Source organism: Anastrepha ludens, chromosome 6 (genome assembly GCF_028408465.1).
Source record: "Anastrepha ludens isolate Willacy chromosome 6, idAnaLude1.1, whole genome shotgun sequence".
In the NCBI taxonomy this organism is placed as follows: Eukaryota; Metazoa; Arthropoda; class Insecta; order Diptera; family Tephritidae; genus Anastrepha; species Anastrepha ludens.
The window spans coordinates 33,740,087-33,754,278 of record NC_071502.1 but is presented as its reverse complement, the minus strand read 5'-3'; the positions used below and the strand labels follow the sequence as shown (position 1 = coordinate 33,754,278).

At 35.1% G+C, this 14,192-nt stretch overlaps 2 protein-coding genes across 2 annotated transcripts; both read right to left on the bottom strand.

Moving 5' to 3' along the window:
• Positions 1 to 1,238: 1,238 nt before the first annotated feature.
• LOC128867742 (beta-1,4-N-acetylgalactosaminyltransferase bre-4) lies at positions 1,239 to 8,489 on the bottom strand. Its single transcript, XM_054109200.1, has 6 exons — positions 8,164 to 8,489; positions 7,815 to 8,092; positions 6,735 to 7,161; positions 6,542 to 6,664; positions 3,794 to 3,889; positions 1,239 to 1,532 (listed from the first exon to the last, which is right to left on the bottom strand). The coding sequence occupies exons 1-6, from the start codon at positions 8,292 to 8,294 to the stop codon at positions 1,391 to 1,393; spliced, it is 1,197 nt and encodes a 398-aa protein (XP_053965175.1). The 5' UTR covers positions 8,295 to 8,489; the 3' UTR covers positions 1,239 to 1,390.
• Positions 8,490 to 11,449: 2,960 nt separating this feature from the next.
• Positions 11,450 to 14,081, bottom strand: LOC128865660 (dnaJ homolog subfamily C member 11). The gene is made up of 6 exons (XM_054105896.1): positions 13,831 to 14,081; positions 13,177 to 13,753; positions 12,821 to 13,118; positions 12,471 to 12,587; positions 11,984 to 12,407; positions 11,450 to 11,925 (listed from the first exon to the last, which is right to left on the bottom strand). The coding sequence occupies exons 1-6, from the start codon at positions 13,900 to 13,902 to the stop codon at positions 11,785 to 11,787; spliced, it is 1,629 nt and encodes a 542-aa protein (XP_053961871.1). The 5' UTR covers positions 13,903 to 14,081; the 3' UTR covers positions 11,450 to 11,784.
• Positions 14,082 to 14,192: the final 111 nt, after the last annotated feature.

The window sequence follows — 14,192 nt, the reverse complement described above, 5'->3', positions numbered from 1 at the left end:
ATAAACGAACGCATTTCAATGAATATAATCACAGCAAATATATTCAAGCGTAAAAAGTACCGTTACGGCACCGTACTCGTACTTAAACATGCACAAATACTTGTATGGTTGAGTATTTGTCCGAGGTTTTCCTCCTATTCGTGGCGTGCGTCTAGATGTTGTTCCAGATATTTTTATGAGGAGCTTTTTCATGGCAGAAATACACTCGGAGGTTTGCCATTGCCTGCCGAGGGGTAACCGTTATTAGAAAAAAACTTGTTTCTAACATTTTGGTATTTCGTGCACGGAGATTTGAACCTACGCACTTCCGCACCAACCTATTCGGCTACGATGGGTAAAAAAATATATAAATGAGTGTATATATAGGGTTATTCAATAGGTGCGCTTCAACTTTTTTCCGATAGGGAGGGCGAACGACGCAATATTTTTTATTTTTCGCTTGTCATTTGTAAACTTCATTAGTATACATTTCATCATGGAACGCTACACACTTGAGCAATGATTGCAAATCGTGCAAATTTTTTATGAAAATAATCGTTCTGTTGCTGCTACTTTAAGGGCATTACGGCCATTTTACGGTTCATTTAACAAGCCGTCCCGTTTTGGGGTTATGTGAAGTCATTGGTTTACAGTAACAATCCGACGACGATTTGTGAGCTCAGAGCCAATATTGAACGCGAAATTGCTGGAATTTCGGCCGATTTATGCAAAAGAGTGGTCGAAAATTGGGTTCAACGATTGGACTTCGTAAAACGTGCACGCGGTGGTCATGCAAAAGAAATCGAATTTCATACTTAAATGTATATGTTCAAACTCGATAATAAAAAAAAAATTAGTTAAAAAAGTCAAACCGTTTGTGTTTTATTCAAAAAAGTTCAAAAGTTGAAGCGCTCTTACTGAAAAACCCTATATATATGTATGTGCTTATATATATATGCACATATGCATGTCTGGCTGCACTTTCGAACCGTTCATCCGATTGCGATGAAATTTTAGTGAATCGTTTTAGTTATATCCATGAAGGTTTGTAAGCTAGATCTGGCGTATACTCCAAAAAGAGAATAGTGGGTGCTCTACTAAGTGTTAGAAAAAGTTATCTACTTAGTGAACAAAATAATTTTGATTTAGCGCCTCAGCAAAGTGACATAGGTTTTCGCTAGCTAAAAAATATTTCTTACCTGTTTTTTTTTGTTTCTATGAAAAAAAAAACATCAAAAGCTTAGAAAAATGTGCCTTATTATTCAATTAGTGTATTTATGATAATTGTAATAAATGAGTCTAATAATAAATATAAGCAATAAGAGTAAACACATTTTCAATGATAACTATTTTATAAAAACTATACATTTGAAGAATCACTATTTTCACTATATATGTATGAATATAAATATTAACTTGTTTGATCGACGATTTTTAATTCTGCTAAATACCAAGTAAAGGTTGGAAATTCTTTTATGCTGTATATATCATATTTTATGGAATTTATGCCGTCCATTTCCATCTTACTGATTCCATTTACGAGATTCTCATATCTGTAAATAATTTAAGTTGTTTTTTTTTTTCAATTCAATTTAGATAAAAAGCCATGTTGATTGGTTTTATGCTAAATATTATAGTATTATATAATAAAAGTATTTAAGGCACTTAGATAAAAAGGTTACAAGGGGAGTCGATGTAATAGTACGATTTTCTTCCCCTTTAAAAATGTTCAACCTCTGTATCGGTGTATAAAATTCAATATAGTAAAAAAAGGAATCTATTGATTGACCAATTTTTCCACAGATGAGGTCATCTGATTCAGATCTCTCTTTTTAAGACCACCGTCCGCTTTGCCGGATTATGTAAATTTAATGCTATTCAAGGTGTAGTTCTTTCAACTTAATACCGCACCGTAGTTGTGTAGGCGACACTGACATATCGCACTTATTACGTTAAAGCGTAACAACTCAAAATCTGAACATTTTCAGTAGGGACGAAAAACTGCTCCCGTAAATATTAAGAATATAGGTATTACAAGGAAAAAAATATGTAATTGCACGAAAATATCATTAAAAACAATATAACGGTTGTTTCATTCTTATTTGTTTAGTAGTTGCGCTAAACTAACAAATTTTTTAGTTGTTACTCTTTTCCTTTTCATTTTGAGTTGTTACGCTTTAACGTAACAAGTGCGATATAGTAAATACGGCTCGAAATATGCGTTCTCTGGGAATACGAATACAATAGCCATAGTAATTTCACCATAGCTATCGATTAAATGTGAGAATAGAACTCGTGTTTGTAACTGCGCCCAAGTGTGCACAAGGGAATTATAACTTTGTAATTAACGGTTATATGTACATATGTAACAGCATAAAAGTGTCGAAATATAGACATGTGTTACTCGTACACCTTGTCCACAATAAGAGCACCGCGACATATTACGAAGTTCTGACTATTTTTTTTTTTTTATATAAAAATATAGTTTCAAAGACAACAAAAACCATGTAACTTAAAGTTTAAAACTTTGTGCAAAAAAAATCAAATTCAAATATAAATAATTTTTTCTGAAACTTGGTACTCTTTCAAAATAAGCGAAATCGGTCAATAGCCACGAACACCCACCAATATAAATAAACCAAAATTACTCGCATTTGCTGCAAATGATGAGCCCAAAAAAAAAACAAGAAATATGGCGCATGTAAAGTTTTGAAAAAACGAGCTGCAATACTCCTCTTGGTCCTCACCTCATTTAGATCCAACATAAGTATTGAGCCAATTTTCACCACGGATGGAAAGTCATGCGCGTTGGCCTTGATGGATAAAAGTGTAGAGAAGTCAACAGGATAGGCATGCACGCATGGTCAGCGAAATCGAGGAGTTTACTTTTGACATTACGCTTTTATCGTGTTCACATTTTCGTACTTTAATTCAAGTGCACTTTGGGCTAGCGCTCAACGAACTAATGACCAAAGAAAATTATCCATTAACGTCAAAAGCACGCAAGAAAAGACGCAAACAAAAAGTTATCGTGGAAATGCAGGAAAGTGTCGAAGACTTTTTCAAAAGAAAATGTGCAAAACACCCAGGATGAAAATTTATCGTGTAAATTGGCTCATTATAGAGATGGGATAAAAACTACGCCCATTTTTTTATAATGGTAAGATTAATTTTCCGTCCAAGCTATAACTTTAATGGTGTTCAATGAGTTTGTTTGATTCCAAAAATTAATAGCCAGCCCAAATTAAATGTTACTGAATTACTGAATGTGTGCAGCTATATAAAGTTTGGTTAGGACCGAATTTAGCACTTTCTTACTTGTTAAGCTCAAAATTAAAGTAAATACTTGAAATATATGTATTATTGTGAAACTACTAAATGAATGATGACAAAAAGGCGTTTGCCTTGCAGCTAACTACGGTCAAAGAATGAACATTTTTAAATGAAGGGTAGACTAGAATTTTGTATACAACAAAAAATATGAATGAATAAACAATATTATTGTTATTAACAAACTGCTGGACATATCTAGTGGGAGCAAGGTATTTTTGTGCAGAAACCAGTCTTCACACTTCACTAGGTTCAATCTCCACTGCGGACATAAGGCGTCAGAAAGCTTTTTACAGCAACGGAAAATTCTCGGCAGGCAGGCAATGGCAAGCCTTCCACTCTGAGTCTATCTTTTGTATACGATTTTCATTTTCTCAAAAATAAAGCCTCAAAAATCTAACACGCAGTTTATTCCAAATTTCAAAATTGCCTTATTTCATTGTATATAATGCGATCGGAGTATAATTAATGATGGGTGATTTACCTTTTCGGGTTGGCTTTTTCCTTTTGATGTTTTAGCATCATATAACGTGCTATATTAACAGGATATCTTGATATGAACAAATTGGCATGCTTTAATCTGTAAAGAAAAATCAAAATTGGCGTCAGTCATCTCGTAAAGTTTAAACAAAATTTATGAAATTGGCATGGAACTAAAGATACGCTGAACCTTGTAAATATAATATAATATTATAAGCACTTCATGTATAAAAAAAAACCTTGAAAAGTAGGGAAAATTGATAGAGCAAAATGGCATTTCATTTTGAGGGCAAGCTGCAAGTTTTTATTGGCTACATTTTTACTTTTAAGAATTTGAAAGTGAGAAAAACAGCTGATCGCAAGTAAAAATAAACACGAATTAAAATTGCGAATTGAGTCAAAGTTCTAAATTTAAATAAAAATCGTGATTAAAATGGAGAATGTAAGTAAATATATTTTAGATAAAGTTTATTTGAGCCTCCAGTCACAGTTGTTGCAGTTTCCGAAATACAAATTTAAAGCATTGAAAGTATCTTTTGTGTTTTATGTTTGTACTTCTTGGTTATTAACTAATTTTGTAATAAATATACATAAATGCATAGATGGCAGCAAGGGATATATGAAGAAAGCTGTGATTTCCATAACAATACATCTGCTTAAAGAATGTTCTTCATCTGACATCGATGAGGAAATGGAAGAAATTGTTGTGGACAAAATAAAATCATGTGATTCCGAAGCTCGTTATTTTGCATTTTATTTGCTTAATTTTTTTAATTTAATACGAGGTAGCTCAAGTGAATTTTTTTTCACTTTTTGTGATGTTTCCCTCCAACAATTTAAAACAAATTGTTACTGGTTTTGCGTTCATGTACCTTTTTTTATATTTTTCTCTTTGAGAGCGAATTCTCGGAAATTAAGTTACTGGCGAGTTACTAGATAATTTTTACATGAACAAACCGATTGGCTTGCTTTTGTATTACAAGATGACCACAGATGTTGTTTAGGTCAAACAGGTAGTACATCTCATAGCTTTTAAAGTAAAGTTGCTAGTAATGTAAGAATGAATGGATTGTTTTTTATAACTTCGCTGAGCTATGCTGAGATTACTGTGGCTAAGCTATTTTAAATAGCGCAGTTGAAGCCACAGCATAACTAAACTAAAATATTTTTTAGTGCTGTTGCAGTTAAGTTGGCAGTTTTTCAAACACTGCAATTTATATGACAGTAAAATTTAAAAAAAAATTAACTTTTATCATACAACCAAACATTGCATATTTCAAATTTTAAGTCAGCACTCCATTTTTCTAATCTTGTATTTGTAATAAATTATTATTATAGTTAATATAAAAATATTAAAAAAAATTAAATAAAAATAGAAAATCGATTTTATGTTTATTTTACCAGCTAAAATTATATCCAAGATGGGTCAGTTTATGCTTAGATTTTTACAAATCGGGACACTTTTTGATTGAACAAAGTTAACAAACAGAATTGCAACATTTGGCGCTGGAAAACCCATACATTGTCTGATTTTGATGTTGTTGATGCTGTAGTAGCATAAACATTCCCCATACTTACATACGGGGAATGCTGCTGGAGTGACAGTCCCTGGCCGAATATAAATCCGGGTCGTTTCGGTAACGTAGAACCGACTGTCGTAGAAACCGCATCATAGGTATATATTTATGTATATACTCGCGCCCATTTCTTCTCTAGGGTATTATACTTTTCTTAACATAACGGTTGCATGTAACAGCATAAAGGAACGAAGATAGATAAGACACAAATATATATCAAATGCTCAGAGTTTTTAGAGGATTCGATTTGGTTATGTCTGTCCGCCCGTCCGTTCGTGTTCTCGATAATTCAGAAAAACTAATATATTTCAATGAAACCTGGTGCACATATTACACTTCATCCGGTTCATATCACCTCCCATAAAACGGTAATTTTCAAAACCGTGAAAAAAAAACAAAAAAAAGTGATATCTCTATTATAAATTATGCAAAATTACAAATTGGTACAAATTAATGAAAATTGTTTACGCTGCCACGTACACTTTAGGTTCTCTATAGCGACTTAAGAAAACTCGCACAAAATTAACACACGCGTTGCTCCGTAGCAAATTTAAAGCAGATATAAATATTACCGACATCGGATAAAAACACCGCCTACTTTTCACATATTAAGTCTAAAGTTCCGACCATCCCTCTGATGTTAGGTAAACTGGTCTTTAATTTTTTATGAGTTTGTTTCAGTCTAAAAATTAACAGCCAGCCCAAATTAAATCTTACTAATATTTAAAAATGAAGCTCACATGGCGGGCTTCAACCAACTTATCCAACCTAATCTGTTGCAAATTATATCATATTTTGATAATAATAACAAAACGCATCCAAAGAAACAGCAGATGAAACGTCCAGCGAATAAATGCAATATTGTAAAATATGGGGCAGTCGAGCGTTAGAAAATTAACAGAGAAAGCTGTCTCATTACTTCACCTTTTATTACGCCGCCTTGGGAACAATCATAATCGTATTATGTACTGAATCAAAATATTTCCGTTTTGTCACTAAATGCCATACTCAAGATTGCCTGCGAAATATGTTCCTACGCGCGTATCTTTTTACTAATAGCAGAATATTTTTAGGGTTAAAATACACACTCATGGTGAAAATCAACGTAAAAAGCTACCCAATGTTTGACATATTTATTCTATGCACTTAAAATATTTCTTTCATTTGGACATTACCTGTTTGACATGTCATCGTCTTCTCCTCCCCACCCAAAGTAAGAATTCGAAAAGCCATTTACTAGCTGAAATTGCTCGCGTGTCATCGCAGACACTCCACCAAAAATTGAGCGATAAGGCAACCTGTAATATAAATAATGCCGATTGAAAAAACAAAAACTCAAGTATGTTTTAGGGAAGCACAGTTAATTACTTGAAGTTTAGTGTGTCTATAGAAACTGACATGTGACGCGGTTGACGCGGACATGTATATAAGTTTCGGTTATCTAGAGGTAATAAGTCAACGTCATGGAAAATGAAACAGTCCCATGGAAATATTTTCAATGCTTCTAAGAAGCCAATATTCATAAGTGCAGCACGATTAAATGCTTTCCCGTTTGTCTGCTCGATGAGAAATATTCTATAGGCGATATTCTGCTTCATTAAGAAGGGATGAATGTTCCGTAGAAACACAGCTAAATGAGCGTAACGATCACGAAATGGTACTACAATAGCAACGTAATCCTTTGGAATGCAATCATGTGGTTCAAAAGATCCACCAGGCTTTAATAAACAAGACAATTCCGATTCCACAATATCCAATGACTCAAGAGTTGTATTCGGAGTTATTGGTCCATCATCTGAAAATTAATTTGTTTTGCTGTTATTTATATTCCTTTAGTTTAATAGACTATATGTATGTAATTGCAATAATATAATATAATCAAGAAGTACGAGTTGCGTTGTCACAGTACAGAGACGTGAGAAAGAGTTACACTGAGCGTGTCCATTTCTATTTTACACTTATAATCAATTATATTTTGCTTTCGTATTAAAATTTAATAGGTATTTAGTATAATATTAACCCTCCATTGAGAACCCGGGTCTGGCCAGACTGGCTTTTTCGAATTTGGACGCAAATTTAACATATCTCTATTAAAGCTAACGACTTGAGCTTCCAGGTAGTTTCTTAAAATTTAAATTTCTATCGATTTATGGATATAACCTTTTAAAAAGGATCCTCGAACAGGACGAAAAAAGGCCACACCCGGGGGCACAACCGAAGCTTTTAAAAAAGGTGTCCAACGGGGGGTTAGTATTTAATTTGTTCATTGTTGGCAGATATATCAAACAACCAAATATCATAGTAGTCCATCCCTGATATTTGTACGTACAATAATGTAGTTAAGATTTTGGCATTATTTGTCATTATTAAAGTCACATTCGACTGTTACTGCGATTCGCATATCTACGTGTATTACAAGTTGTAGAATAAATTAAATAGACAACTCACTATCATCATATATTGGTTCTTTACATCTCTTATTCAAAGAAGCGGGGTTATGCCTTTTAATAGGCTGCCATTGACTAAGCATTAAATCACTGTTTGATTGGCGGTATTCGCTGGTAATGTTTTGCTGCTTCAATGATGAGCTATCCCACTGAGAGTCATCACTGATAGGAAGTGAAGAGTTGTTGCCAGAAATAAAAGTGTCGTTTACTTTATTTTTGTTACTTAAAGAATCACTGGATATGTTAAGCGCTTTAGTAAACTTATGCATATGTCGAATGCTGCAGAAATGCGTATGTAAACAAGAGTATTAGATTAAGAAAGACCGACTGTTTTAATACACCAAACATACCTAAGCTTACTAAACGTCGAGTAGCTTGCATTTTTATTATCCATATAGCTCAAAAATGCACTAAATAGTACCCACATCCCGAGCAGACTTAGCATCGCCCTCACTCCGTTCGCTTTAGTGAAGAGTGCCATTGCCGCTGGTCACAATCACTATTATGCGATTGTCCAGATCTGCTGTCGTAGAACACAGATTTCATTGAAGAATTTTACCAGCTCAGGAATCCCCATCTAAACATCCAGTGCACAATATGTCAACCCCACTTAGGTGCTGTTTTCCTATACTCTTCCAAACATTCTTCCAATTGCAATTCAATAGCAATGCAAATTATCAGCGCTGCCACACTGTGCGGATATCAAAAACCTAATTTTTTTTTGCAATACACTCGACATCAAACAAATAGCTTAAGTCTAGAAAAAAGATTACAAAAAGGTTTTTTCGATGCAAAAATGTATTTAAAAGATATATTTTCTACCCAAATGCATAAAAAAATATAACACAGGCCTTATTCAAAATAGAACAAATGAACGAGCGCTTCGTGAAATTTGACGTTCCCACGACAGTCGGTTCTACGTAACCGGAACGACCCGGATTTATATCCAGCCAAGGACTGTCACTACAGCAGCATTCACCGTATATGTATGGGAAATGTTTATGCTGATACAACAACAACAACCACAACAACAACAGCAATAAGCATTATTTTAAATGTTTATTAAAAAATTTCCTAGTATCCGCCTTTTATAATTAATGTTCATACATATATTCTTTATTCCCCCATATTATTTTATACAGGTTTTTATACTATCTTTATACTCCTCCAAATTTATTTTCAATATGCACCTTGGTAAATATAACTTTCGGTCAACCACGTACATATTTCTTAATGCATGAGCAGGTATGGTTTTGCCACTCTATGGTTTGATGTAAATGCTGGTAATTTGCTGAAGCTAAGCAGAAAAACTATGAATGTTTTTTAGCCAACTCTGCTTGGGTAAAGATTAATTAATTTAATATGGGTAATATAGATCGAGAATCTGAGAGTAATTAGACTATGTTAAAACATGCATCTAATTGGTAATTAAAACATTTCTAAAATGTACACCTTAATTGTAACCAAATTTACCGTACAGGAAGAAATGAGTACTTAATTGGCAATACAATTGTGTCAGATTCTCTAAGCAACCTTGTGTAGCGTGTTTAATGAGCAGAGCAGAGCGTCTGTACAATACGAAAGTGAAACATCACGAAAACAAAATTACAAGACAACGAAATGGCAGTAAACTCAAAGAGAAAAAACAAAACAACGAATTTGCAATGGAAATTGCTCCTCTTCGCACATATATTTTCCGCAAGCTTGTCTTTGCAAGCGCGTAGTTCTAGTTGTATTCGTCGCATCGGTTTACGCTAGAGCTTTTTGGAAAGCTCTTTTCACGTGCTAACACGTGTTTGATTAATTGTTGCTTGCTTTTAGTCGTTCGTGAGTTATAGCGTCGCAAACATGGAGCAAAATAAAGAGAAAATACGGCATATTTTACAGTACTACTACGATAAAGGCAAAAATGCATCTCATGATGCCAATAAAATTTGTGCAGTTTATGGACCCGATACAGTTTCCATTTCCACCGCACAACGATGGTTTCAACGTTTTCGTTCTGGTGCAGAGGTGATCGAAGATGCGCCACGGTCCGGAAGGCCTGTCGTCAAAAATTGCGATCAAATCGCTGAATTGATCGAAAGAGACCGGCATAGTAGCAGCCGTAGCATCGGCCAAGAGCTGGACATGAGTCATCAAACCGTTATAAACCATTTGAAGAAGCTTGGATTCAAAAAGAAGCTCGATGTATGGGTGCCACACGACTTGACAAGAAAACATTTTTGCCCGTATGGATGCATGCGAATCGCTTCTGAATCGCAACAAAATCGATCCATTTTTGAAGCGGATGGTGATTGGCGATGAAAAGTGGATCACTTACGACAACATGAAGCGCAAACGGTCGTGGTCGAAAAGCGGTGAAGCTGCCCAGACGGTAGGCAAGCCTGGATTGACGGCCAGGAAGGTTCTTCTGTGTGTTTGGTGGGATTGGCAGGGAATCATCCACTATGAGCTGCTCCCCTATGGCCAAACGCTCAATTCGGACCTGTACTGCCAACAACTGGACCGCTTGAATGCAGCACTCATGCAGAAGAGGCCATCTTTGATCAACAGAGGCCGAATTGTCTTCCATCAGGACAACGCCAGGCCACACACATCTTTGGTGACGCGCCAGAAGCTCCGGGAGCTCGGATGGGAGGTTCTTTTGCATCCACCGTATAGTCCGGATCTCGCACCAAGTGATTACCACCTATTTCTGTCCATGGCGAACGAGCTTGGTAGTCGGAAGTTGTCCACAAGAGAGTCCTGTGAAAATTGGTTCTCCGAGTTTTTTGGCAATAGGGAAGCGAGCTTCTATAAGAGGGGCATTATGAAGTTGGGAACTCGTCATCGAACAAAACGGCGCATATTTGACTTAAATCGCATAATTATAACCAATTTTATGAACAATTGAAAATTCAATAAAAATACCGCAAGACTTTTTTGACAACCTTATATTATCTATGGCACATATCTTCCTCCCTGATATTTGGAATCTTATGGGCTCAGCTTGTGGCAGATGTATCCTGTCAGGTTCTTCAAACCGTCGTGCTCCAACCAGTACAATTGAGAGGGATAGAACAAATTAATTATTCAGGCACATGTAGTCCTAAGTAAATTTACTTAAATCTTCCATATGTAAATTTGTTAAACTTAATTTTCCCCAACGCTAAATTAAATTTTCTGATTTGCCTATTTTGAAACCTCCTGTTTTGATTGTTTTTTTCTGCTGGTAAAAATTTTTCCAGCAGAAACTATCAGCTTCCCCCCAAAATGAAATTTTACTTTACGTTCTCGCATTCCAATGCGAGTTTAGTTTGTGTTCGCGAACATTAAACGCTGATAGATATAATATATACGATACAAGATTGTGCACATTATCTACATCTACATACTATACTTATAATTATGCTGTTCCACAAGTAAAAGGGCTAATAGTTTAATGCTGCAATTTTTTGGAACAAATAAACAACCATTTCGCTAGAAAATGAGTTTCGATAGATAATTAAATTTAAATTGTGCTCATAGTTTTTGAAGTGTAAAAGCATTGATTATATATGTATACTATATACATATATGTACTGAAAAAACCCTTATTTTCGTAAGTATTTATTTTAAATAAAATATTTATATTTTTGTCAAGTGAAAAGGAAACAAGACCCAGGTTAAAAAGGAAATATATTTCTCTACACAAAAAAAAAAGATATTTTCGAGAATATTTCTACAACACGTTTTCCTACAACGCGCAACAAATCTATCCTTTTATAGGGGGGATTACTTTATATTAATTTATCGACAATTGGTAGACTTATCTTTGGGTTAATAATTTCAATAACAAATTTGTGTTTTAAAAATTGATGCCTAAATTTGGTTTATATTTTAATTTATAAAAATCATTAATTATTTCGGACAGCGCGAAATACAGAAAATATTATATTGCTCCACCAAATAATGACTGTAAATTTGGACCATTTAACAGAAATACAGCATCAGTTACTGCTGTTTAAGGGAAGTCGCACAGCATCCATATCCTTAACAAAAGCGACGTTGTTCTGATTTCTGAACAAGTACTCAATTTTCAATATTTTGTCTTCACCAATGCATGGATCATAAAAACCGGGCAGTTCGCTCTAAAAAATTCCAATTGTTTATACAGTGTGACATTTACCATATACAAATTGTGGTTACCTTGGATGATTGATACAGAATCAATGTACTGTCTTTTACGAGACACTGTAGTGGTATTGTTACATCTAACGAAGCACTTTCAAGAAAATTGCTATTATCATCTTCAAACTGCCCATAAGTGGCACGAGTAATTATAAGTCCTCCTCTACTGCTTTCTTCCGAAACAATGCGCTCGTACGTGCGTTGCATTAATTCCACCGCAGCATAAGCTTCTTGCCTTTGCCTTGTCAATCGCTGTTCGTTACTTCTCTTCTTCTTCTCAATTTCACTATTTTTCCGCTCTAAACGCATAGGATCGAGTATAGATTTTTTTATGAAGAACCACGCCAATATTGGTGTAACTGTAGCATAGAAAACTGCGGCAGGCACTATTTCCTCACTCAAATGAATCGGGAATATATACGATTGATTGGATCGCACTATTCTAAATATAAGATTATTCTTTTATAAGGTAATACAGACATAAAATAATTGCAAATAAGCTTACTTAAATTTAAGCATTACTCCCGATGGAATACCTAAAGATACGGCTGCAAACACTGAACTATACTTCGAAATCTTTTTTTCAGCTCCGTATTCCGCCAGAAAGCCAAATGTGCCTAACCTGAAATTATGAGACTGTCACATACACAATTAAAGTATATTTTATCTCTATCCCCTTTTTAGGCTATACAGTCAAAATGGAAGGCACTTCAATACAATTCATTTAAAATTAAATTAAATTATAATTAGCTTTTAACAACGGTTTTGTAAGCTTAACTAATCAAGATTACATTCATTGAGGGGTAGGCATAAAATCTATTCCAAGTGTTATCAGTCCAATATGAAAAAACTTACTTCGCTGCCAATTTAAGCTTGAGCTCATTTTCAATCATTTTCCTCGTATATGCCGCACTTAGGTATATGTGCGGGAAACCGATAACAAACGATGTTGCCCATGCATGTTTTTCAGTACTGCTGTCAATTTGAGTAGTCATAGATGATTGCGTGCTAACATTGAGTGTTAAGGAACCCACCGTGTGCTTATCCAACTGCACTGCCAGGGTTGAGAATATAGCAGGGTTGATGCGTCCTTCCCGGAAATTCATCGAGGTTCCTCCATTCAGTGTAAGCACTGAGGAAAGAGTACGCCCACCTAAATTATGTAATACATTATTACAATTACATAAAAAAAATATTCTATTGAAATATACCTTTTACTCCTAATAGCGGACCGTTGCCGGCACCAACATCAATTTCTAACCAACCCTTGTTAATTAATCGCCGCCCGCAGATAATAAAGTTTCCACTCCCATTACCATTAGCCGAATACAAATTTCCGCCAAGAGAGAGGGTGTCCTTACGATTTATGGGAGCTTCAATAGACTGTGAAATGCTCATTGAAGACACTTCGACTCGAGGAAGCTGCGTCTCATCGTATGGTGTAAATATCTCTGTGGCATTAACATTAATAGTTATGTTCCCACGGGGATTTGTACGTTGTTGTAGCTTTCGCTCCTCAGCAGCTTGTGCTAAACGTTCATACTCTTCGCGTATCTCAGCGGGCGTTTTGGTACGATGTACCAACTCCCATCCGTCTGTTCTTAGACCTTTTTGACCAACGCAATCATATATTGCTCGTTTATGGGGGTCCGACAAAACCTCATAAGCTCGTTTAGTTCGGTTAAACAGCTGTTCCGCTTTTTTTTTACTTTCCAGATCTATATGCTTGTCTGGATGATAAATGCGGCTGAGTTTTCTATACGCAGCATTTATTTGCTCTCCTGTGGCCTATTAAATTAAATACTTTTTTATTACCGGCGGACTAGTCAATCAGCTGATCATTATTAAACCTTGCATTTACTTACGTCTTGCGGAAGGTTCAGGAAAGTGTAGTAATTCTCTTCCAGCTCATTGTCAGAGTCCCCATCAACTGACATTGCGACCTTTTATACTGGTCTATTATTGTCTATTTAATTTTACTATACTGAACACGAATTTTGAATTTAGGCCGAACTAAACATCAATCTATCGCAAATAACCTATAAAACTTTCTCGTAACAACCCTTGTTTCTAATACGACAAGGGCAAAGCAGATTCTCGGTTATGCCTCGAATCGGAATGCCAATAACGAAACAAAAAGGGTGCTTGTCACTAAAAATTAAAAAAAAAATGTTAATAAGCTGTGAAAAGTACATAATAAGGCGAATTTATTAAAAGTGGTGTTGGT